General features: G+C 41.1%; 1 protein-coding gene across 2 annotated transcripts in view; it reads right to left on the reverse strand.

The window, feature by feature from the left end:
• Positions 1-26,449, reverse strand: part of PSD3 (pleckstrin and Sec7 domain containing 3) — a 417,136-nt gene that overhangs the window by 87,491 nt on the left and 303,196 nt on the right. For both annotated transcript variants that reach the window (XM_038746337.1, XM_038746336.1), the window contains exon 11: positions 13,995-14,188. In XM_038746337.1, coding sequence (XP_038602265.1) covers positions 13,995-14,188 — 194 coding nt within the window. The remainder of the gene's footprint in view (positions 1-13,994; positions 14,189-26,449) is intronic.

Below are 26,449 nucleotides of genomic sequence, written 5' to 3' on the forward strand. Positions count from 1 at the left end.
CTTGGCACATAGTAAGTGCTTCACAAATACCACAGTTATTATTCATTCATTCAATCAATCATTAATCACCATGCTGATTGGTAAGCTGATGGCAAATAATGAAGAACTCAAACCACCCTCATGATCCATTACAAATTAGGAGTCCCTAAAAAGCCATCCTTCAACAAGAAAAGGAATAATATGAATCTTTTCAAAAAGGGGGAAAATGGTGATAAAATCTCTCTCTCACTGTATCTCTTCAAATACATATCTTACTAGAAAAAGTAGGTGGAGGAGGATGACTGCTCCCAAAACTCCAGTCTGGTGTGGTGCTTTGGGGTCTTACACTGGTAACATTTTCATCACCTCTTGCTCTGTGTCTTTCTTAAACCCCTGAATGGCCACTTGACTTCAAGTTCTCCATCTGATCTTTATTACAGCTGGTGTGTGAGACCTAACTGGGGAAGACAGCCAACATTATCTATCTGTTTCTGAAGCGTCAGGTATAAATTACTTGTAAGGACAAGATAATATGCTGCAAGGATCAATGGATAGGTTCCAGGGAAAAAAGCAATGTCTATTATTTTAAATCCCCAAATAAGTACTGGCTTTAGGTAGAAGGTAATATTTGTTTGCCCAGTTTTCCATTTCATTTTCTTTTATGCTGAACCAGGAACAGATTGCTTTTAAAATAATTAATGCTTTTCTAGCACTTTGTTTTTATTGAAATGATCAGATATTTTCAAAGCCAAAATTATGTTCTGCCCTCTTCTGATTGTTCCGCCTCCTCTTCCCTCTGGGTTATCCACTTCATCTCAGATTTTTCCACTGAGTTTTAATTTTGGTGTAGCAGAGAGGGCCCACATCCACCAAAGAAGATGATACTTATTTTCCACAGTATTTACTGTAGAGTGCCTCGTTCAGGGCAAATGGACAGAATATGAAAGTAAAGTAAGATACTGTCTCTACAATTGATGATGGTCTAATAGGATGGCATAATGCTTATTTTTTTTTCTGATTACATATACCCCAAGCCTCTATTAATAAGTAATGTAAAGTAATATCTTTCAATTAATATTTTCTGGAAAACACCTCAGAAAATTTTCCATAGCAGAAATAGAGCAAGATTCAACCCGCTATAGAATAGTTTATGGAAGAAAAAAATCTTTTTAGTCATATTCTAAAGACTAGTAATCTGGCAGCACAATCTTTCCTCCCATCATCCTGGCTCAGGACATGAGTTCTCTTTATAATTGAGGATTCTGTCGCATAATAGATGTCCCGTGTCAAGCTGCACACCTTAGTGCCAGTGCTTGGAAAGCCTCAAAGGTCTTGGTGCCTAGGGATATTGTAATCAATCAATGGTATTTACTGAGCACTTGATGTGCCCAGATGACTGTACTAAGAGCTTTGGAGAGTACACCACAACAGAGCTGGTAGAGCAAATTCCCTGACCACAACAAATTTAAAGTCTAGTCGGGAAATCCTGTAAATTTCCCAGGAGTTCCAGGAAGGTTCCTAGTGAGAACAACCCTGAAGACTTGAGGTGTATTTAAGTCCCCCAGTATCCTGAGTGGCTCCAGGGTAGCAGTGTGGCCTAGATGATAAAGCACATGCCTGGGAGTTAGAGGAATTGGGTTTTAATCCCAGCTTTGCAACTTGCCTGCTGTGTGACCCTGGGTAAATCTCTTCACTTCTCTGTGCCTCAGGTTCCTCAAGTGCAAAAAAGGGTTGTAATACTGTTTTCTCTCCTAGTTAGACTGTGAGCCCAATGTGGGACAGAGACTCTGTCTGAACTGAAAAACTTGCATTTACCCCAGCCTTTAAACAATTCTTGACACACAGTAAGCACTTAACAAATGCCATAAAAAGAAGGGTGGCTTGGTGACTCTGGTGTCACTCTCCAAGTACACCAGAACTCTGAGGGTGTACCAGACTATCTTCTGCTATGATCCCTGAACTACGGAAGGAGAAGTCCAGATTCTTTCTGGGTACTTTCTGTCTAGAATGGTTCTTCTGAGATGGCCATGAACCCTTGGGGAAGCTCTGGGTTAACCCCTAAACCATAACTTGGGGTACAGGGGTATTTGTGGGGTCCGTCAGCCAGGAACAGCAGAAGTAGAATTCTCTCAGCAAACTGATATTATGATAAAATAGTAAAAGGTCTGCCCACCTAATCACAAGCAATTCATCTCATTCACAAGCAGCACAGCACTTAGCACAGTGCTCTGTAAAATTCATTCATTCATTCATTCAATCGTATTTATTGAGCACTTACTGTGTTCACAGCACTGTACTAAGTGCTTGGGAAGTACAAGTTGGCACCATATAGAGATGGTCCCTACCCAACAGTGGGTTCACAGTCTAGAAGGGGGAGACAGACAACAAAACACATTAACAAAATAAAATAAATAAAATAAATATGCACAAGTAAAATAGAGTAATAAATATGTACAAACATATATACATATATATAGGTGCTGTGGGGAGGGGAAGGAGGTAAGGTGGGGAGGATGGAAGGGGGGAGGGGGAGAGGAAGGAGGGGGCTCAGTCTGGGAAGGCCTCCTGAAGGGGGTGAGCTCTCAGTAGGGCTTTGAAGGAAGAGAGTAGTGCTTAATTAATATAACTGATTTATTGTTCACAATGAACACTTTACAAATCTTTTTTCCTTACACACACTTGCACCTTTAGTTAAAACATAGAAAAATTCCCAAGTGCAGATCCTTTCCCGTATTTTCAACTCTAAGGTGGGTACACTTCAAAGAGATTATTATTAGTAGTAGTAGTAATGGTGTAGACAGAGCACCCACTGGGTGTAATGTACCATATTAAGTGTTTAGAAAAGTACAAAAGAAGTAGAGTTATTCCCTGGAGCTTAAATTCTAACTGGAGAGAAAGACATGAAATTATTTAGCGTAATCTGTGTAAACAATTGAATGCACTCTCCCAAGTGCTTTGCAGTCTCCCAAAAGCTTAGTACAGTGCTCTGTATATAGTTAGTGCTCAATAAATACCAATGATGATTATAAGTGTACAATATAATAGACATTCATTTACAAAACAGGTGGTCTGTCTCAGTTGAGGTATCCCACAAGTCAAAGCAATGTCCAGTTTAGTCTAGTGCTTTGTCTTCAGAGAAGCAGCATGACCTAGTGGATAGAGCATGGGCCTGGGAGTCTGAAGGTCATGAGTTCTAATACCAGCTCTACCACATGTCTGCTGTGTGACTTCATGTCTCTGTGACTCAGTTTCCTTATCTATAAAATGCTGTGAGCCCATGTGGGACATGGACTTGTCCAACCCGATCGAATATCTTCTATCTACCTCAGTGCTTAGAACAGTTCCTGGTACAAAGTGGTGAACACCACAATTATTATTATGATTATTGTTATTATTAGTCAATTACATATAAGATTGCTTGGAAACAGAGTTTGCTGATTTGCTCTTCTTACCAACCATCTTTGACGTTAGTGATGTATAGTCTAACATTAATAATGTTTCCTTCTACTACTCCAACAAGGACATACTGTCCATGAGAATTTGAATCCTTCATGAAACTTAATATTTTATACTTGCACAATACCCTTTAGAAACAAAATCTAAATGATTTCACCAGCTGTGTAAAAAAGGTTTCTCTGGAATATAAGTGGCTTGAGGGACTGCATTGTTCAAGCCACCAGTACGGTAATCAATTCCTCCATGAAGGATTTCAGTCCTGAAGTCTCATTTCTGAGGGGGGACTCCAACATCTCCACTACCTCAAACCTTCAAATAATGTCCTCTCCAACCAGTACTGTGTGATTGATGAGCACCAACTGCATGTTCATATTGTCCACTTCCTTCATGATTTGTGAGACTAGAGGCTTCCCAGTGAATTCCTTTTTGTCCCTTTATTAGCCCTTTTCATCTTTCCCAATTTCCAAGACAAGTTTCACCAATAGATGGTAGAGAAGCAGTAATGGCCTAGTGGAATGAGCACAGACCTGGGAATCAGAGGACCTGGGTTCCTAATCCTGCCTCAGCCACTTCCCTGCTGTGTGACCTTAGGCAAGTCACATCATTTCTTCATGATTCAGTTTTCTCATCTGTGAAATGGGAATTACATCTTATTCCCTCCTACTTAGACTGTAAGCCCCATGTGGGACAGGGACTGTGTCCAACCTCTTTATAATATATCTACACAAGTGCTTGGTACATTAGAGAAGCAGCATGGCCTAGTGGATAGAACACGGGCCTGGGAGTCAGAAGGCCCATGGGTTCTAATCCACTTGTCTCCTGTGTAACCTTAGGCAGTCACTTAACTTCTCTGTGCCTCAGTTCCCTCATCTGTAAAATGGGGATTAAGACTGTGAACCCCGTGTGGGACAGGGACTATGTACAACCCGATTGCCTTGTATCTACCCCAATGATTAGAATGGTGCCTGGCACACAGTAAGCCCTTAACAAATACTATAATCATTATTATTATTATTATTATTATTATAAGCATTTAACAAGTACCATTAAAAAAAGAAGGATAGTGTAGATTTCAGGAAGCTATTTTCCCCTTCCTAGCTCTGTGGCTAATGTCATTTGGTGATCTTGAACTAACCATTTAGAGTCTGTTCCTCAATTTTTTTTTACCTCTATAAAATAGGAAAGGTAATATCTTGACATTCATCAAGAAGATCTGTGTTCGCTCCTGCCCTTGGTGTACAGAGATAAACTAGAGATGGGGCTCTTTGTTCTTTGCATCTTAAAGGGGAACACGCCTAAAAAATCCTTACAAATCTTGGGCAAAGAATATAAAAATTATAAGAGTCAATTCACAAATGAAAACATCAATTCTCGTAGCAGGCTGGGAACTGCAGATTGCATCCCCGCAACTCACACTAACAGCTACTACTCAGGGCAGCCACAATAAGCAATATAAGGGGTATGCACCAGGAATGGGAAAAGAAAAAAGAAAAAGAAAAACAACAACAAAACAACAATGCACTAGGCATATTGTCTTAGCTAAGCCTTCAAAGGCAAGTCCAAGGAAGCAATATCTACAAAAATGATTCAGAATGCAAAATATTTCTACAAAACTAGAAAGGCTGAAATGGGTTGGTTGTGAAGGTAAACAGACTATAGACACAACATAGTGTAAATTTCCACAAACTGAAATTGGAAGAGGAACGAGAAAAAAACAGAACAATTCTGTAGTAGTTAAAGATTCTGAATGAGGATGCACCGGTGAGGTAAAGAAAATCCCACCAAAATTTATGTATATTAAACAGCAAGTCTAGATGATATGAGACATTGAGTATTGAAAGAATGAACAAAAATTACTACTACACGATTTTTGTGGTTCTTTAGAAAAGCATGACAACAGGAAAGTACTAAGAAAAAATACTTAGCACTGTACTAATCTTAGGATGCTGAATCTGGAAATAGTCTTTGGTTATTTTTCAAATAGACCTTATATGAAAAGGGGGCATCTGTAAACTATTTGCTAGACGAATATAAGAGGAAATGATTAAAATGACCTGAATTCTGCCATATCATTAAAATATATTTTCAATAACCAATGAAGGATGCAGATCTGTTATAAATTATTTCAACTTTTGAAAATACCAACACTAAGGCTTCTGGCAAAATTAATTTCAACTGACTTAGAAAGGCAGACTTTAAAAACTCATAAAGAGATGTCACTAATCCAAGTCACAGTGGAAATAATAATTATGGAATTTATTAAGTGCTGCAATGGATGGTACAATGGACTGTAGACGTTAGGTTCCTTTTAAAAAATGACATTTGTTAAGCACTTATTATGTGCCAGGCACTGTTCTAAGCACTGTGTTAGATACAAAGTAATCAGGTTGGATACAGTTCATGTCCCACATGGGGCTCACAGTCTTAATCTCCATTTTACAGATGAGGTAACAGGCACTTGTAAGTTATGTGACTTGCCCAAGGTCATACAGCAGACGGGGGCAATGTACAGATTATAACTCAGGTACTTCTGACTCTCAGGCCTGTGCTCTATCCACAAGGCCATGCTGTTCTTTGTGGGCAGTGACTGAGTCTACCAATTCTGTTGTATCATACTTTCCCAAACACTTACTACAGTGCTCCACACACAGTAAATGCTCACTAAATACCATTAATTGATTGACTGATGTTAAAATAATCAGACTGGAACCTAGTTTCTGTCTCATACAGCGTTCACAGTCAAAGGGCAGCGGGGAAAGATTGAGGAGGGGCATTGAGAGGAGGTATCATTCCCGTTTTGTAGATGAGAAAATTGAAGCACAGAGAGGTTAACTGACTAATGCAAGGTCACACAGACAGGCAGTAGTACAGCTAGAACTACAGCCCATTAGAAACCTAGCTCTTTGTGTCAGGGAATGAATCTCTTGCTTTTGTTGCATTTTCCCAAGGACTGACTGCAGCACATTTCACCCTTTTAATGCTCAATAACTGGAAGCAGCATGGCTTAGTAGGAAGAGCAAGGGCCTGGGAGTCAGAAGACTTGGGTTCTAATCCCAGCTCCACCAGATACCAGCAGTGTGACCTTGGGCAAATCAATTACCTCCATGTCTCAGTTTTCTCATCTGCAAAATGAAAATTCCAACCTCTTCTCCCTCCTACTTAGACTGTGAGTCCCATAAGGGACCTGATTATCTTGCACTACCCCAGTGCTTATTACAGTGACTGGCACACAGTATGTGCTTAGTAATACCACAATTATCATTATTATGATTACTACTATAAATCAATGGTATTTACTATGTGCAGAGCACTGTAATAAGTACTTGGGAGAGTACAATTCAACAGAGTTGGTAGACATGTTCCCTGGCCACAAGGAGTTTAGACTGTAAAGGGAATATAGAATCTAGGGCTAGAATCTAGATTCTTCTAGAATCTAGGTCTCAGACCCATATTATCCCAGATGCAAGAAATCAAATGAGGGGGTATATGAAATGAAAGATAAGATTATTGATGAATATCAGAAACAATACCCAGCAATAAAACTTAATAACTTCATAGTATCTTTATTGAGCAAGTGATGGATAATCTACTTAGCATGCATTGTGGAAACAGCATGGGCGTGGGAGCCAGAGGACATGGGTTCTAATCCTGCTTCCATCACTTGTCTACTGTGTGACTTTGGGCAAGTCACTTAACTTCTCTGTGCCTCAGTTACCTCATCTGTAAAATGCGGATTAAAAGTGTGAGCCCCAAATGGGACAACCTGATTACCCTGTACCTACCCCAGCACTTTGAACAGTGCTTGGCACATAGTAAGCACTTAAATACCATTTTTATTACTATTATTATGAAATGTAAATAATGCAAACTTTCAGTCCCTAGACAAATGCAGTAATCCCCGAGAGCATTTTCCTGTCTTTTCCATGTCTTTTTATTTTGGAAATTACAATGATTCTTCCATTCCATATATTCTACCCTGAATTTTACACTCATGTGGCTTCCTAAGAATAGCCATGCAAAGAAGTGAACACAATGTGATACCGATGACCACCTACACAGAAAACAGTCTCTACTTCCCCAGAAGTAAGGCAGCAGACAATTAAAAAAGAAACTCTTCCAAGAACACATTGAAGAAACTTAGTCAAGTGGCTTGCTGTCTAGGTCAAAAATGCAAAGATGAGTAAAGTAGGATATATCTTCTCTCTATGCCTTTTTGAAACTTCCTATTTAGAACTCCACATCAAACCAGGAGCAAAAGTTTAGATGTCAGCCATGTAACTGGAAAGGATAATTCCTGCTAAAGGAATAATGTTCCTTTTAAATCCCTTCTCTGCAATATTTTGATTCTTATTCAAGATACAGGTCTGAATGCCTACTCATTGCATCCTTAGAGTGACCCAAAATGAGGCTTCTTCAGTTTCACAAGCACCATCATTCTAGCATCATTCCTGTCAGGAGACACCATCATTCCATTGTCACTGGGTTGCCCGTGCAGCAGAATTCAGTGATGGCATTCATTTCTGGGTCATCGAAGGACGTCTTTTATGCATGTAGGTTTTGCTGAATAAGGCCTGGTAAATGGCCTCAATTATTGCTAGCTAACAGCCAGTGTCTAGTGGTTTGTGATTCTGAAAGCACTATATTTGTGCTAGAGTAAAGCTATAACATGTCCTGATATTACAGTCTCCCATACTAAAAAAAAAAAAAAAATTCACATAGGAAAAAGAAAAATTCTAGCTTTAAAATAATTGGCTTAACTTTGACTATTTTTTGGGGAAAAACATTTTATTTCTCTAGCATGAGACAAATGCTTTGTGACAAAGCAACATAACAGTGTTCTGCACATAAGTATAATTAACATCATTAATGGTATTTTTCATCAGCATTACCAATGTAATGCAATTAGCTATGAATTATGTTGGCACGTTATTATAAACTCTTATTTTCAATGTTTCTTGACACAGAATATTATCCGTAGTCTCAAACTTGACATAAAGGCCTAAATTCTCAAAACTTTCTATACAAATGAATGACACTTTGGACAACACTACATACTTAGTGCTTCCTCTATCTCCAGTCTTAGTTAAAACACATCAACTCAGTTCTTCCATAACGTGTGCTTTCACCACTCATCTAGAAATGTTAGGGAATTAGGAAATGTTTCTGTGACAAGGTGAGCCTGTTTGAATGTGGCTCTCTGGTATCAGAGGAAATAATTTGCGCACATGGATGTGGCATCAGAATGAGTGAATTTTCTGGTGTTCGTTTTTCTTAACTCGGTGTTGCAAGAAAGTGCTCTTGAAGAGAGCTGTCTCGGGGAAGTGGAGACAAAAGTCAGACTGTAGAGTATCAAGAAAGTACTTGGAGGAGAGAAAGTCATGGCAGCAGGCATAAACAGCACTTTTGTGGCATCTGGGGGAGGAGGGAAGATTGGCTGATAGCTGTATGGTGAAGCAAGGTCAACAGAAATATTTTTTAGGATAAGGGAGAGTCAGGGATGGGAAAACGGTGGATGAAAGAGTTTTATGAGGTGTGAAGGGACAGGGAAATGTATCCCTCCATATAATGATGTACAATTACACTCACATTTTGAGGATCAAATTACAGATTAATCCAAGGGAATGCCTACATTTAATGTCAGACAGTCAATCAACCATATTTATTGAGCGCTTACTGTGTGTATAGCACTGTACTAAGTGCTTGGGAGAGTATAATATAATAATAAACAGACACATTCCCTGCCCACAGTGATCTCACAGTCTAGAGGGGGAGACTGACATTAATATAAAAAATAAATTATGGATATATACATAAGTGCTGTGGGGCTGGGAGGGGGATAAATAAAGGGAGCAATTCAAGGAGACATGGAAGGGAGTGAAAGAAAAGGAAAAGGTAAGGCCTCTTAGAGGAGATATACCTTCAATAAGACTTTGAAGGAGGTTAGAGTAATTGTCAGATATGAAGAGAGAGAGGCAGAATGTACTAGAGAGGCTGGTAGTGAGATAGACAAGGTTGTGGTATGGTGAGTAGGTTGGCATTAGAGGAGCAAATATGCAGGATGGTTTAAGAAGCTTTCTCTGGAACGCACTATGCCCTGCAGTTATCAGCCCATATTCCTGCTTCCCTTCAGGTACAAACTCCTCAGATTGGATACATACATTTGCTGCCTTCTTTTTTGACCCTCTAAAATTCAGTTCTTCCCTCCTCCACTGAGACTGTCATCTCCAAAATCACCAATAACCTCCACTTTATGTATCAGTCAACTTGACCAAATACTACAGCTCTGCATACAGTAAGCACTCAAAAAATACCATTGGTTGATATTAGGGCCACATTAACTGAGTTCGGGGTTGATCTGCGGTTCATTGTCTAGTGGGCCTTCATCTCATGTGGACTTTGATTTCATTACATGATGCGCCACCAGCCAGAATGATGGGAGAGATGTGATGAGCTGTTGGTGGCCTCAGCCTAGTCTTGTGGGGAAGAAGGGATTGGGGATTGCATTTTGGGCCCAGATTCTAAATGCATATCATCTTCCTATGTTGGCTTCCAAAAATGTAATTCCCCATCTCAAAGAAAAAACAGTTATATTCAGCTAGTGAGTATGTGAAAATTTCAAGGCAGATATTTTTTATCTGTTATACTGGATTCCACAGATGTCTCAGTCCTCATTTCAAAAGTGCTTGCTGAGGTTAAGGATAAACAGTTTTTTTTACCCTCTGATAGCCCAGTAGACACATTAAGTGTTCCAGATTTAACTTCACAAAGTTTTCCTTTAATGTCAGATTTAATGGGCCTCGCAAACACTGCTATTTTGTAAGAGATATGACCTTTTCCTTTAATCATGATTTCTCTCTCAGTGCTAGAGGGCTTGGGATAAGCAAATTTGAAAAAAACACATGAAGTTCTTTGGCTGTTTTTATAAACAATCATAGCAGCAATTCTGATTTGATTTCTTTCTATTGTAAATTTTAAAGGAGAATCAGATTCTTTAGGTGACTCAGTGCAGGGCTGGCTTCAGGGGATTCAGTGTCAGCCTGCTGTGGCAAGGGAATCAAGCTGAGGTGCAGTGTCAAAGGGGGCATGGGTGGTTGCCTGGGGACCATGGCCCACAAAAATCAGAAAGTCTGCCTCCTCCACCTGAGTCGGACGCCGTACCTATGTTAATGGGGTATTGGCTGGGGAACTTGGTTGTTCTGGAGCAAAGGAGTTGGTTGGCATGGGTGGGTTAGTGGGGAGGGGTGTCCAGTGGTTGCCCCTGGAGAAATGCTGTAGATTCAGGGGCTTGAATAGGCTTCCACATGAGGCCCCCAGGCTATGGCCTCTCTCAGACTGTGAACTCCACGTGGGACAGGGATTATGTCTGTAATTTATTTATTGATATTATATCTGTCTCCCCTCTAGACGGTAAGCTTGTTGTGGGCAGGTACTACCTATTTATTGTTGTATTGTACCCTCTCAAGAGCTTAGTACAGTGCTTTGCACACAGTTAGCACTCAATAAATGATTGACTGACTGACTGTTTGACCTGAGTATCTTTCATCTACCCCAGCACTTATTACAGTGCTTGGCACATAATAAGCACTTAAATACTACTAGTAGCAGTAGTATTATCATCATGTTGTGTGCATTATGCTGCATACAGAACTCATCATACCCACTCACCATAATGCAATGTCAGAAGAAAAAGGAGTGGAAGCACATTTTTCCTTACCTCAAGCTGCCAAATGTCTGAAGCTGGCCCTGGTTTAATGGGTCCTTGTGGCCAGGTTAATCAGGATTTTCTGAGTAAATAACACCCAAGTGGGACTTTGACCTGAATATTCATATATTTGTCAAACATTTTTACAGTTTGTCAGGTAAGCATCTGGCCCCCTTCATATTCAGGTAGCAGATAATATTCCCTCTTTGTAAGCAGCCAAGCAAGGCAATATAACAAAGTGGAAGGTACACTTAGGCTGAGACTCCCTAATGAGATGAGTGTACTCTGTGGGCCGCTATCTTCTAAGCCCTCCCAAAACACCAGAAGATGGTAGGGCCCATCTAAGTAGTACTAGTAGTATTTATTAAGTGCTTACTGTGTGCAAAGCTCTGTACTAAGCACTGGGAGAAAATACAAAGGTGGAAATTAAACATCCATTTTAGGAAATGGGAAGTAGCATTTATAATCTGGGGGTTTTTTAGTGGATTTTTGAGGCAAATACAGAGAAAACCACTCAGATTAATCCCTTCAGATGAAATAGAAAAGAAATATGGACAACGGTGGCAAGAAAGATGGCACATTCTTGGAACCTCCTCATCGAGGATAATGAAAATGCATTCCATCAATTCTTGACGCTCCCAACAACTGGGAGCATTTTCATCATCTAAAAATTAGGTTTCTCCCTCGCAGGAGAGTACTGTTTTAAAATCCAACCCTATTTCACATTCCGCAGCATCTGCAAAAAGTGATGTGGGTTTCTTTAGAGGTAGAGCTGAATTTGACATGTCCCCTGAATGGATCCAGTTAGGCTGCTGATGAAATCCAGGCATGCAGATGTCAGGGTGATTCTGATTTCAGGTTAGTAAACTCCATAATCATTTCATTCCATCACCAGTGAAATGACCTGCTTTGTATTCTGAGAGTGTTTGAGGAGTGACTGGATGCGTGCATGTTTCTATGAGAAGAATGAGAGGGAATGCTGCAAACACGTGTCACCTATTTGTTTCGTACTTCCCAAGTGCTTAGCACTCAGTGGGTGCTCAATAAATATTATTCTACTATTAAAACTAATCCAGAGAAAATGTAAAGTTTTAGTTGAAATGATGAAGATATTTGTGCCAACAACTGACTAGGGCAAATAATAAAAATAGTAGTAAGACTCAGAAAGCTGATAGCAATAATCAAGAATTAACATCCTCTACAAAAACATCAGAAGATGGTAGAGCCCTTTCTAGTAGTAGTGATAGTATTACTGTTCTCCCTCTTACTTAGGCTGTGAGCCCCATGTGGGATAGGGACTGTGTCTGACCTGATTAACTTGTATCTACCCCAGTGCTTAGAAAGGTGCTTGACACATAGTAAATGCTTACCAAATATAATTTTAAAAAAGGAATTTAAATAATACTAAAATTTGGGGGATGTTTGCTATATGAAATACATTTTCTTGTCTCATGGGAAGCTTACTTTAAATCCAGAGTTGTCTTGATTTTAAAGCAGTTGGGTAACTGCTATGTAACTTGATTAATTATCAGAGCCTTTGGAAGTGGTTCCATTATGCTCACAATCACTTAGCCATTATATCAGTCAGATCTCTGTAATAGAAAAATCGATCTAAATTTTACTCTGGCAAAATATATATGGCTACATATCAGGTAACTGTAATATTAGGAATTTGCTACAAATAGGGAATTTCCTGACCTTTAGTAAATTTAGACATTGACTATATTAATGAAACAAAGCAGATAAGAAATAATAGTTGGTTTAGATTTTTAAATGGTTTCCAATTAAGAGTGTAAAAATGAGAGTTATTAAGATGAACTTGTCTTAGATCAAAAATTAAAGTAGGAGAAGAAAATAAGTCTAAAAATTAAAATTTGATTTTCAGAGTTGAAATAACATGGCTGGCCAGGGCCAGCTTCAGACATTTGGCAGCTTGAAGTAAGGAAAAATGTGCTCCCATTTGTTCCAGTGATTAATGACAGTCCTAAGAAAGATTCTGAAAACAATGAAATAATCCAGTTAGAATAAAATAATTTCCCCCACTACTACCAAAGCCTATGGTTTATATTGGACAGGATCTCTGAGGATCTCTGCTCCTGTAACTTATTTTTTGTAGAGTTGGGTAACGTGTATGATTTCACCACCATCTTTGATTTTGTAATGGATACTGAGTCAAAAAGTTAAAACAATCAGTAGCAGAATATACAAAAGGATATAATTAAACTATTATTATTAAATTATTGAATGAACTACTAAACTAGAGAAGTAACATGGTCTAGTGGATAGAAAATGGGCTTGGAGGTTAGAAGGACCTAGGTTCTAATCCCAGCTCCCCCTCTTGTCTTCTGAGTGACCCAGGGCAAGTGACTTAACTTCTCTGTGCCTCGGTTACCTCGTCTGAAAATGGGGATTAAGGCTGTGAGCCCTATGTGGGACAAGGACTGTGTCTAATCTAATCATCTTGTATCAAACTCCAGTGTGTAGTATAGCACCTGAGGCACAGTAAGCAGTTAGTGAATGCCATAAAAAACAAACAACAGCTAAAATATAAAACATGAGGATCACTTGCTTTATATGAAAAAGGATTTCAGTACTTAAAAACTAGAATTTCCCAAAACTTCAGCATTAAATATGTCATTGATTGTTACATAGACATTTAGTGAGCTGTACTATCCTTTTAAATTACCTTATTACTGGGAGCAGTGAGTTTCTTCCACTGACAAGACATTAAATCACATTCCTTAATTTGTGACTTTACATACCCTTGGGTGCACATTAAATCCATGTTCTCATTTAGGTAAAGAGGCAATGACACAAATGAAAGACTGTAAGGAAAAAACCCCCGAAAGACACTTACTTTTCTTTCCATCCATATCAGCATGAATTTTGCGAGCCAAAAATCCAGTTTTATACACAGCAGCATTTGGGTCATGAGGAATGTCCAGGAATGGGTTACTGGTACTGCCAATCCGACTGACTGTCTTTGGCTGGGTTCCATTTGCTTTCTCATCAGTACCCTCTGAGGGAGATTTTTTTTTCTCTTCATCATCTCTGAAAGGAGGGAAACAAATATTTTGTGAAAAAAAGAGTAAAGGAAATACTCTACTACCTTCTACAAAGCCTACTTTTTCTTGGACAGTTCCAATATAGGCAGGAGGTGAGACCTACTAGAAATGTTTGGATAGTCTCCATTTTAGGTATTGAATCAATGAGATAAAAATGAAGAATTCTCAGGAACCACTGAATGAATGGCTTACACTGGAAAATACAAAAGCCACTTGGGGAACTACCTCTACTTCCTCATCCTGAATCTAGCCCCATCTCTTTGAGGTTACTGTTCACTTAGGGATAAACATTACACCTAAAAACAAATGGCTAAATGGAGATGATAGGGACGAGAGTGATACCAGAAGAGGCGGTCCATACTAAATTACCCTTTCTCTCCAGTTCGTGAGACATTCTGGTGCTCTGAGTGTTACTCAAATTAATGTTGAACTTTTGCTTGTGGTCCCCCAAAGATGGATTCTTAGGCACAACATCCAAATTTATTTTTTTCAACTGAATTCAAGGTATGTGCTTCAAATTCAGTTACCTGGGTTGATTTCTATTTCAGAGCTTCTGGTATTATTATTATTAGCATTATTATTATTATTGGTATAATACCCCTACATACATACTATGGGAATTTAGCAGGCATCTATGGCTTTGTTTTATATCTGGGCCTAGAAGAGCTGGCTCCTATCTTTCTAGGGGATATCAGAAATAGATTCGAGGAAAGCAAATAAAGTTATTAAGCAGCACAGAACAACATCTAGCACATTTCTAATTGTTTTCAAAATAGATAATCAGCAGGGAGCCTGCACCAATCATTGGACTTGTTTGGGTCATTTATCTATAAAAGAGATTTTTATTAAGGGCTAAATTACAGATTGCTAAATCTAAAATCATTAATTATCCCTGCAATTGTTTTTAAAAAGACAACAATTTCCAAGTGATTCAGCGACTGCAAAACATCTGCCACAAGGTTTGAAAGGCGGTTGGTTTTTCAGTTTTAAGAAAAATTACACTTCTCATGCTAGATAAATTGTTTAAATTTTAAAACAGCCTGAGCTTTGATTTTCAGACAATTAGAAGACCTCACAATACAAGCCTTGGCTCCCACAGGCTCAGTTAAGTACAAACCTCCAAACCACTCTGTGATCTCAACTTTCCTGCCATTCCCCACAACCCACTACAGGCACCTTTCATCCTCATCATTGTCATCACCAACAACCCTATTGAATGAATGCCTCCTGTACGTAGTGCCCTGCACTAGGAGCTAAGGAACATACAATAGCAGTAAAAGGGCCACCCTTCTACCCTCATTCATTCAATTGTATTTACTGAGCACTTACTGTGTGCAGAGCACTGTACTAAGCACTTGGGAGAGTATAATTCAACAATAAACAAACACATTCCTTGCCCACAATAAACTTACACTCTAGAACGGGGGAGAAAGACATTAATATAAATAAATAAATTATAGATAGGTACGTAAGTGCTATTGAGCTGCGAGGAGGGAAGAACAACAGGGAGCAAGTCAGGGCACTGCAGAGGGAGTGGGAGAAGAGGAAACAGACAATCAGGGAGGGCCTCTTGGAGGAGATATGCCTTCAATAAGGCTTTGAAGGAGGGGGGAGTAATTGTCAGATTTGAGGAGGGAGGGCATTTCAGGCCAGAGACAAGGTGTGGGCGAGAGGATGGCAGTGGGATAGAAGAGGAGGATACTCTCCTTATCGCTCTTCTTCAGAGCCCTACTAAAGCTGCCTCCTCCACCACTTGTCTGCTGTGTAAACTTGGGCAAATCACTTCACTTCTCTGGGCTTCAGTTAACCTCATCTGTAAAATGGGGAATGAGACTGGGAGCCCCACATGGAACAAGTACATACTAAGCACATAAATACCACAACTATTATTATTTGTTGTATTATTATCATTATTATTATTATCATCTTCATCATTACTATTATGACCAAGCAGTAAAAATTTCTTGAGCCCAATTCTCCTCCTTGGACTACGAACAACCAGTGGTAGGAAGATAAAGCAATTCCCCCTGCTCTGCCCTGTTCTGTGGCCATCAATCACTCACTCAGTCAGTAATATCACATTAGCATATCCTGGATGCACAGCACTGGGCTAAGTACCTTGGAGAGTGTGCTTTCTTAAAAAAGCATGGTCTTATCCTCAAGGAAATTACAATTTAATAGAAGAGCGACTGACATATAATTGGGGGAGGGGAAGAAATGAATATCTTTCAACTCAGTTCATTATCAACTGGGCTGCCTGTGGCAAAGGCACTGTGGATCTATTTTCAGCCCTCTTTGTAACTTAGTCACATGATTCTCAAGCTGCATGTCTGCCTATTTGGACTAGTTAAAGGGGTCACAGATCCTTTGGGCTTAAAAATCCCCTGGGCTAAATGGTTAAGTTGGGACACAAGTACGTGCTATCTGTAGAATAAGAGGGGAATGGTGCACATGATATCTGAGAGCCGGGCCATGGGGAGTCTTTGGCTTCCATATGCACTGCCTGCGAGTTATGACCTCATGTAAGCCCTCATTTCCTCTGCTCCCACTCCCTTTTGTGTCACCCTTGCATTTGGATTTCCTCCCTTTATTCATCCCTCCATCAGCACACAGAACATATATATATATCTGTAATTTATTTATATTACTATCTCCCTCTCTAGATGTAAGCTTGTTGTGAGCAGGGCACCTGTCTCCAACTTTATTATATTACAACCACTCAAGAGCTAAGCACAGCCATTCTACACACAGTAAGCACTCAATAATTACAACTGATTGATGGCCCTGTGGAACATCATCAGCTCTGTGCTGCAGCACTTATTCACCCTTCTTTCTGTATCACCTATGCACTCAGGTCTGTGGCCTCTGAGCACTTCGATATTTACCGCACTCTCAGCCCCACATCATTTATGTACATATCCTTTTACTCTTCTGTTTTCCCTAGCTGTAATTCATTATAATGTCTGCCTCCCTCTTTAGACTGTAAGCTCCTTGAGGGCAGGGATTGTGTCTTCCAACTCTTCTGTACTGCACTTTGCCTAGCGCTTAGTTCAGTGTTCTGTACAGAGTAAGCACTCAATAAATACCACTGATCGATGGATTGATTGGCCCTGCTGTTACTGGGTCCTGCCCATGTCCCCTTTGTCATGTGCAGTAGCCCCTCCTGCCTTCTCACTTTTCAATCAATCAGTTGTATTTATTGTGTGTTTACTGTGTGCAGAGCACTGTATTAAGTGCTTGGGAGAGTACAATATAACAGAGTTGGTAGGCATGTTCCCTGCCCACAATGAACTTACAGTCAAATATTCATGGCTCCCAGTCCTGAAGCCTCAGGACCAAGGTTCAGGCATTGCTCTAAACTGCATCATCACTGGACAGGGGTGGTTGAAGGAACAGTCCTTCTCTAAGAGTGATACCTGGCTATCGGACAGGACAAGTTTCTAGGATGTGTCTGGATTAAGGAACAAATGGCCAGGGTATATGAGCAGATTTATGTTGTCAAAATGGCTGAAAGAACTGAAGAAGCCTGAGTAAAAAATATGGTTCCTTTATATAATAATTAAGTGCCATGGTCTCAGTAGGAGTATAATAATAATGATGATAATAATAATTATTGTATTTGTTAAGTGTTTACTATATTCCAAGCACTGTATTAAGTGCTGGATTAGATAGAATTGAATATTCTAATGTTCATGAATATTCTAATGACATAATAATCAGGTCCCACATGGAGCTCATGCTGAGTAGGATAGAGAACTGGTATTGAATCCCCATTTTTCAAATGAGGGAACTGAGGAACAGAGAAGTTAAGTGTCTTGCCCAAGGTCACACAGCAGACAATCAATCAATCAATCAACTGCATTTATTGAGCACTTACTTTGTGCAGAGCACTGTACTAAGCGCTTGGGAAGTACAAGTTGGTAACATATAGAGACAGTCCCTACCCAACAGTGGGCTCACAGTCTAAAAGGGGGAGAAAGAGAACAAAACCAAACATACTAACAAAATAAAATAATAGAATAGATATGTACAAGTAAAATAAATAAATAGAGTAATAAATATGTTCAAACATATATCCATATATACAGGTGCTGTGGGGAAGGGAAGGAGGTAAGATGGGGGGAATGGAGAGGGGGACGAGGGGGAGAGGAAGGAAGGGGCTCAGTCTGGGAAGGCCTCCTGGAGGAGGTGAGCTCTCAGTAGGGCCTTGAAGGGAGGAAGAGAGCTAGCTTGGCGGATGGGCAGAGGGAGGGCATTCCAGGCCCGGGGGATGACGTGGGCCGGGGGTCGAAGGCGGGACAGGCAAGAACGAGGTACGGTGAGGAGATCAGCGGCAGAGGAGCGGAGGGTGTGGGCTGGGCTGGAGAAGGAGAGAAGGGAGGTGAGGTAGGAGGGGGCGAGGTGATGGAGAGCCTTGAAGCCCAGGGTGAGGAGTTTCTGCCTGATGTGCAGATTGATTGGTAGCCACTGGAGATTTTTGAGGAGCAGTGATTCTTGGACTAGAACCCAGGTCCTCTGACTCCCAGGTCTATGCTCTTTCCACAAGGCCATGATGCTTCTACAGAGGTGGTAGATGCAATCCCTGCCCACAAGGGAAGAGATGGCAAACAACATGAGAGGACTCTCAGAGGTTTATCCCCTTCTGAGAAAGGCATCGTACCTGCTCTCAACAGGCTCCAAAATCCCTACAAATGTCTACTCAGCCACACCAATACTGTGGTAAGGTGCATGAGTCAAAAGGCAGTGGAACGCAACTCTCATCACTGCACTTCCCACTAAGAAAGAATGGTAAAACCTCCAGTATTTGTTGAGAATAACTATTACATTTTCCCATTTCTTTTATAATGTCATTGCAACGTGACAATTTTCAGTGTTTTGTGCTTTTAAATTATTTTCTTCCTTAAAATAGGGTAACAATTTACAACATTGAAGACGACGTGACAGCAGAATTTGAATGCTGAAAATAGCAGTCTAACAGTGCTGAAAATAAACAAATGAATATAATCCCACAATTTGCCAAAGAAAATGAAAGCCACTTTTCCATGCTGCATAATTGGAGGGCTACCCCAATTACATCTCTTGCAATCCAATCAGTTCCTGATCAATCAGCTCCTTCCATTAATGTGGATTGAAATACATGCTTCTAGGTTGCTGTTCTACAGATAACTGCGACTAACAGCCAAGAGCTTTCTTTGATGGTACAAAATGTGAGAGCCTCAGGAAACCAGGAAATTAATTAAGAACCAGGCTGCATATACTCAGGAGTTTGTATGTCACAGGTCCACTGAGTATCATTAGCTAAGTAAGCAGAAGAGCAGGTATTCAAGGTGGAAAGGACTTCAGTGTGAATTCCTTTGTCTAAAGGAAGCTGTGTCTTCCTCCTGCTGAAAAGGCAGTCATGTGCTAGATTGTCACATCCTTGATGGCCAAGATCCTATCTGTTAATTTTTTTTAATGGTATCTGTTAAGTGCTTACTATGTGCTAGGTACTGTACTAAACACAGTAAGCGCTCAATAAATACGATTGAATGAATGAATGAATACAAGTGACCAGGTTGGACACAGTTCCTGTCCCACATGGGGCTCACATGCTTAATCCCCATTTTATACATAAGGAAGCTGAGGCACAAAGAAGTTAAGTCACTTGCCCCAGGTTACACAGCAGACAAGTGGCAGAGCTGGGATTAGAACCCAGCTCCTATTACTACTTAGCTACTAATTCTAATGTACTCCACCAAGTGCTTAACACAGTGCTCTGCACAAAGTGAGTGCTCATTGATACTACTGATTGATTTCCTGTAGATTATGTCAGAGTCAAAAGAGCATAAAAAAGGCCAGTGTATCTTCCTATGGCTAGATAACATTACCCAGGAAGTGAGAGTCTTATCCTCGCAATTTTCTGCACAACTTTCTCTCCTCAAACACTGCTCTACTCAGACCAACTCAACTATTAAGTGGCCAAAATTTTTAAATCCAAGGGCTCTACTGGAAAGGTTAAGCATTAGTAACAGGATGGATCTGATAGTTCACTAAAACTCTGCCTCATCTTATACTAATGATTCTATTATAAATAGAACCCAATCCAATGCCCAGGGGCTGCACATAATAACAGCTTAATATATATGACTGATCTATGATTTTGGAGGATACATCTCAAAAGGCCCTTTCAATTACCTCCAGATGTACTAATTCCCAGGCCTCTCCAAACATCTGTGTGAGTGCTCAGTCCTTCAACAACATAGCAGGAGCAAGGTCATCAAATGACAGAGTAGTTTAGGTGGCTGTCAGTAAATTAGTATCATTAATTGAGCCTTTGCAATGCACAGAGAGCACTGTATTAAGTTTTGGGACGGTACAGTACAATAGAGTTGGTAGTCATGTTCCCCGCCCACAACAAGTTTACCATCTAGAGGACTGGCTAGAGAGCAGGCCTTTGTCCCTTACTCTGCAAACAGAGTACTAGGTTGAGAACTCTCAAGAAATTAACCATGCTATGGAGAGTTTTACACTTGTTGACTTCTTGTTTTGCTACAATTACTCCACCATGCTATGCCATACTTACTACCAGTATGGTAAAAATTAAAAATGATGAAGTCTTGAGCACTGCTACATAAATATAAGAAAGACAAAAAAGTTTCAGGGATTGTTGGAGAATCCTTACATGCAGAAGTTCATCTGTTTCTCCATCTTGCTGTTTGCCAGATTGTTACTTTTTCATTCATTCATTCAATCGGATTTATTGAGTGCTTACTGTATGCAGAGCACTGTACTAAGTGCTTGGGAAGTACAAGTTGGCAACATATAGAGATGGTCCCTACCCAACAGTGGGCTCACAGTCTAGAAGGGGGAGACAGAGAACAAAACAAAACATATTAGCAAAATAAAATAAGTAGAATAAATATGTACAAGTAAAATAAATAGATTAATAAATATGTACAAACATATATACATATATACAGGTGCTGTGGGGAAGGGAAGGAGGTAAGGCGGGGGGGATGAAGAGGGGGAGGAGGGGGACAGGAAGGAGGGGGCTCAGTCTGGGAAGGCCTCCTGGAGGAGGTGAGCTCTCAGTAGGGCCTTGAAGGGAGGAAGAGAGCTAGCTTGGTAGATGTGGGGAGGGAGGGCATTCCAGGCCGGGCCAGGGGTAGACGGTGGGACAGGCGAGAACGAGGCACGGTGAGGAGATTAGCGGCAGAGGAGCGGAGGGTGCGGGCTGGGCTGTAGAAGGAGAGAAGGGAGGTGAGGTAGGAGGGGGCGAGGTGATGGAGAGCCTTGAAGCCGAGTGTGAGGAGTTTCTGCCTGATGCGTAGGTTGATTGGTAGCCACTGGAGATTTTTGAGGAGAGGAGTAACATGTCCAGACCATTTCTGGACAAAGACAATCCGGGCAGCGGCGTGAAGTATGGACTGAAGTGGGGAGAGACAGGAGGATGGGAGATCGGAGAGGAGGCTGATACAGTAATCCAGACGGGACAGGATGAGAGCTTGAACGAGCAGGGTAGCAGTTTGGATGGACTTCAAGAGGAAAGTATGGCAGGAAACCAATACAAGGTAAGTGCCCTTGTAAATGAGAGGGTTTAGTTGCTTCTTGAGAAAGGCTGTCATGTCCTTGCAAAGGAAGTTGAACAGGTTTGGGCATTATGATGTTTAAGAAAAAAAAAGGCAGCAGCTAAATCAGCAACACCTTGGCAGCCTCACCAGCTGATGAATGTTCTTGAAAATCTTAAAGGTAGGTTTGCAATGGGCTAACACCTCCAAAAAATTGTTCATCTGCTGGGAATAACTTTTCGTATCACTGATTGCTGCCTAATTAACTTTTCTTTTTCTCACTCCTGCTTCCTGCAATCTCTTCTCTCCTTTTTTCTGTACCTTCCTCTCTCCATCTTCCACACAAGAAAAGGGAAGAGAGGTGGAGTCCAACATTTAATTTATTGCATCATTCTAGTATTTTTCTAAAAATCCAGAGAGCTACTCTTCCAGAGGAGAATATTGAAAAGCCCTTGAACTCTCTGAAGATTTAAGCTCTTTCACACAGATGGGTGGGGATGAAGCTGGGGGTAGGGGGAGCATGGCACCTAGAAGGAGGAGAAAAGAAAGATGACACACCCCAGGGAAAGCTGGTACAGCAACGTGCATGCTTTGAGCTCCACGTGGGACAGGGACTGTGTCCAACCTCCTTAGCTTGTATCTACCTCAGCACTAGTACAGTGCCTGTCAAAAGAAACAACTTACAGTCTAGAAGATGAGTTTACATTCTAGAGGCCAATCTTAGAGTCCACTAAGAACTGTGTGAAATGTTTGTAACTAACAGTATTGATTAATCTAAATGTCCATCAGTTATCAGCCTGGGAGAAAAAAAAAATCTTTCTTCAATTATAAGACCCATAATATTTTTCATCTTGATGATCTTAAAATTGTTTCAGTACCAGTAGGCTACACACACCAGCTTGCATCCATCACCTCATCAACCAGTCTAACCTTTGAAGTTGGAAGTACAAAACAACTTATGGCCAAGACAAAGATTGACAAAAGGTGAGAAAGTGGCTTCTAACTAAAAGCGTGAGCACCATGTGGAACATGGACTGTGTCCAACCTGATTAGCTTGTATCTTCCCCAATGCTTAGTACAGTGCCTGGCACATAGGAAGTGCTTAACAAATACCATTTAAAAAAAGGTAATCTCAATAAATGCTTCTGATTGATTGTGACTGAGGTATTGTTTTATCCTGACAGACCAATAAAAGGTATATTTCTCTGGAAAATTTCAATTCAAATGCTTTTGCCTTCCATGACACATTCAAAAATAGTTTCATAGCTACAGAAGATTGGCTGAATTGTTTTGGTGTTCATGTAATGTCTCATATTCACAATATTTGGATAAAAAAGGAATGTCCTCCAGCCATGCCTTTGTATCTGAAGTCTGCATAGCAACAGGAAATATTTATGTCTTCTGAAAAAATCTTACACTGATTCAGTTGCTTGGCTTTAAAAACTATGCCCAAATGTTGAAGCCTTAAATAAATACTTTAATAAACATAAAACTTTATTGATGATAATTAAGACCAGAATTGGCTTGCAGTTTTTCCATTCAAGGAAAAATCTAGCTACATGTTTAGTGTTTGCACCATTCCCTGACTGGGTAACGAGGTGAAAGGCAGGACATTTCAAAGAAAGTTCAATCATTCATTCATATTTACTGAGTGCTTACTATGTGCAGAGTACTGTACTAGCATTTGGGCGAGTACAATATAACAATAAACAGGCACATTCCCTGCTCACAGTGAGCTTACAGTCAAGAGGGAGAGAGAGACATTAATAGGAAGTGAGGTGCAGGCTGCAGACCACAGGTGTAATAGGCTACATTTGGCACACCAAGTTCTGATGACTCCCATCCATTAGGAACATTCTCAATTCTCTATGGTAAAACACGTGCTACTACCACACTAGCACTGCAGCTACAACACAGAGCTGGCGCATCTCCCAGTGGGCCACTAAAATATTCAGCAAAGTGGGAAAACAAGGGCACTGGGTCAAAGGAGTCAAAGAAGCAGGGAAGCAGCGTGGCCTAGTAGATAAAGCATAGACCTGGGATCCAGAGGAACTAGGTCCTAATCCCAGCTGCACCAGTTATTTGCTGTGTGACATTAGGAAAGACACTTAACTTCTCTGTTGCCTTAGTTTCCTCAACTGCAAAATGGGGTTTCAATATCTGTTCTCCCACCTACTTAAACTGTGAGCCCCATGTGGGTCAGGGACTGTATTTGGCCTAACTTGTACCTATCCTAGTGCTTAGAACAAGTGCCTAATACATAGTAAGTGCTTAACAAACACCATCGAACAAAAAACATGGAATTGGGCTGCTGCTTCTCCTGGTGGCACTGCTACCAGCACAGGTGGACACAGGCATGGGAGAGTCATGCGGGGTAGGAGTGTCTGCTTTGTGGTGTGGATTTTGGAAGATTACATAGTGTTATCGATCAATAAATGAGAGAAGCAGCATGACCTACTGGAAAGAGCATGGGAGGCAGAGGACCTGGGTTCTAATCCCATCTCTGCAAAATGCCTGCTGTAAGATCTTAAGCAAGTCACCTAACTACTCCATGCCCCAGTTTTCCTGTTCTCCCTCCTACTTAGACTGTGACCCATAGGTAGGACAGGTGCAGTGTCCAACCTCATTCACCTGTATCTACCCCAGTGCTAGTGTTTAACACACAATAAGCACTTAAATACCATTAAAAAGGTACTTACTAAGTGCTTTCTGTGTGCAGAGCACTATACTAAAGTGATTGGGAGGTGGTAAACATATAACCCACCCACCAGGAGTCCAGAGGGGTGATGAACATTAAAATAAATTACAGATATGTATATGAGTACTGGAGGCTAAGGGTGGGGTGAATTTCAAGTGTTAAAAGGGTACAGATCCAAGTGCATAGGCAATGCATATGAGAAGGTGTAGGGGAAATGAGGACTTAGGGAAGATCTCTTGGAGGCCAGAGGGAGGACAGAACCAAGGGTCGGCAGCAGGAGAGATGAGATCCAGGTGCACTGCATAGACTAGTGTTCAAGGAGTGAAGAGTGTGGGCCGGGTTGTAGTAAGAAGTCAGTGAGATAGAAGAGGAGAGGGCGATTTGACTGAGTACTTTCAAGCTGATGGTAAGGAGTATCTGTGTGATGCAGAGGTGAATAGGTGACCACTGGAGGTTCTTGAGCAGTTGAGAGACCTGGATAGAATGGGGATTTTTTTTTAGAAAAATGTTCCAAGCAGCAGAGTCAAATAGGGCTGGAGTGGGGACAGTCAGGAGATAGAGAGGTCAGCAAGGATGCTGATGCAGTAATAGGATCAGTACTGTAAGTGCTTGGATCAGCATAGTAACAGTATGAATAGAGAGGAAAGGGTGAATTTTAGAGAGGTAGTTAAAGAAGAACAAACAGGATTTGGTGACAGATTGAATATGGGGGTTGAATGAGAGAGATGAGTTGAGGATAATGCAAAGTTACACGCTGGTGAGATAGAAGACAGTACTGTTGTCTACAGTGATGGGAAAGGCATGGGGAGGACAGGGTTTGAGTGGGAAGATAGGGACCGTCTTTATGTGTTGCCAACTTGTACTTCCCAAGCACTTAGTACAGTGCTCTGCACACAGTAAGTGCTCAATAAATATGATTGAATGATTGAATGAATGAATGAATAGAGTTTTATTTTGGGCATGTTAAGTTTGAGGTACCGGTGGGACATCCTAGTAGAGATGTCCTGAAGGCAGGGAGAAATGTGCAGAGAAAGAGAAAGATCAGGGATGGAGATGTAGGTTTGGAAATCATCTGTAAAGACACTGTACCAGAAGCCTTGGGAGTGAATGAATTCTCCAAGGAAGTGGCTGTAGATGGAGAATAGAAGGAAACCCAGAATTAAGCCTTGAGGGGCTCCCGCAGTTAGAAGGTGGGAGGCAGAAGAGGACTGTGAGCCCATTGATGGGTAGGGACCGTCTCAATATGTTGCCAACTTCCCAAGCGCTTAGTACAGTGCTCTGCACACAGTAACTGCTCAATAAATCCGATTGAATGAATGAATGAACCTACATACTCATTCATCATCCATTCATTAGTATTTATTGAGCACTTACTGTGTGCAGAGCACTGTACTAAGCGCTTGGGAAGTACAAGTTGGCAATATATAGAGACGGTCCCTACCCAACAATGGGCATGAATGAAGGAGAGGAGGGAGAGGTGGAAAAAGTTTTCTGGGTAGGGTTTCTGTGTGTTCATTTGTTTTAAAAGAGGACACCAAATGGGTCCTCTGTTGATGCCTTACCCCACCATTTCTTTCTTCCATCTTCCATCTCCCGCCGAGGTGGAGCCGGAGTCAGTGCGGACCCCGTGGTTGCCCTCCCATCGCGGCCTCTTTGTTGCCCACTAAGGATAGCCAGGTGGAGCAGTGGCTGGTCACCAGGAAGGGAAGGAGGGAGGGTGAGCCCTCGCTGGAGGGTTGTGCCAGGCTGGGCCCCCAGCAACGTCAGAGTGAAAGTGACGGCGGCGGGACACCTCCGAGCAGGGGCGCGCATATGAGAATGAACAGCCAGAGAGATAGGAGATGAATGAGGAGAGGACAGTGTCTGTGAAGTCAAGGGTAGATAATGTTTCAAGGAGGAGGGAGTGGTGCACAGTGTTGTTTCAAGGACAAGGGAGTGGTCCACAGTATCAAGAGCAGAAGAGAGGCTGAAGAGAATTAGAAGACAGAGGATCTGTCAAGAA

This window comes from Tachyglossus aculeatus, chromosome 5 (genome assembly GCF_015852505.1).
Source record: "Tachyglossus aculeatus isolate mTacAcu1 chromosome 5, mTacAcu1.pri, whole genome shotgun sequence".
Taxonomy (NCBI): Eukaryota; Metazoa; Chordata; class Mammalia; order Monotremata; family Tachyglossidae; genus Tachyglossus; species Tachyglossus aculeatus.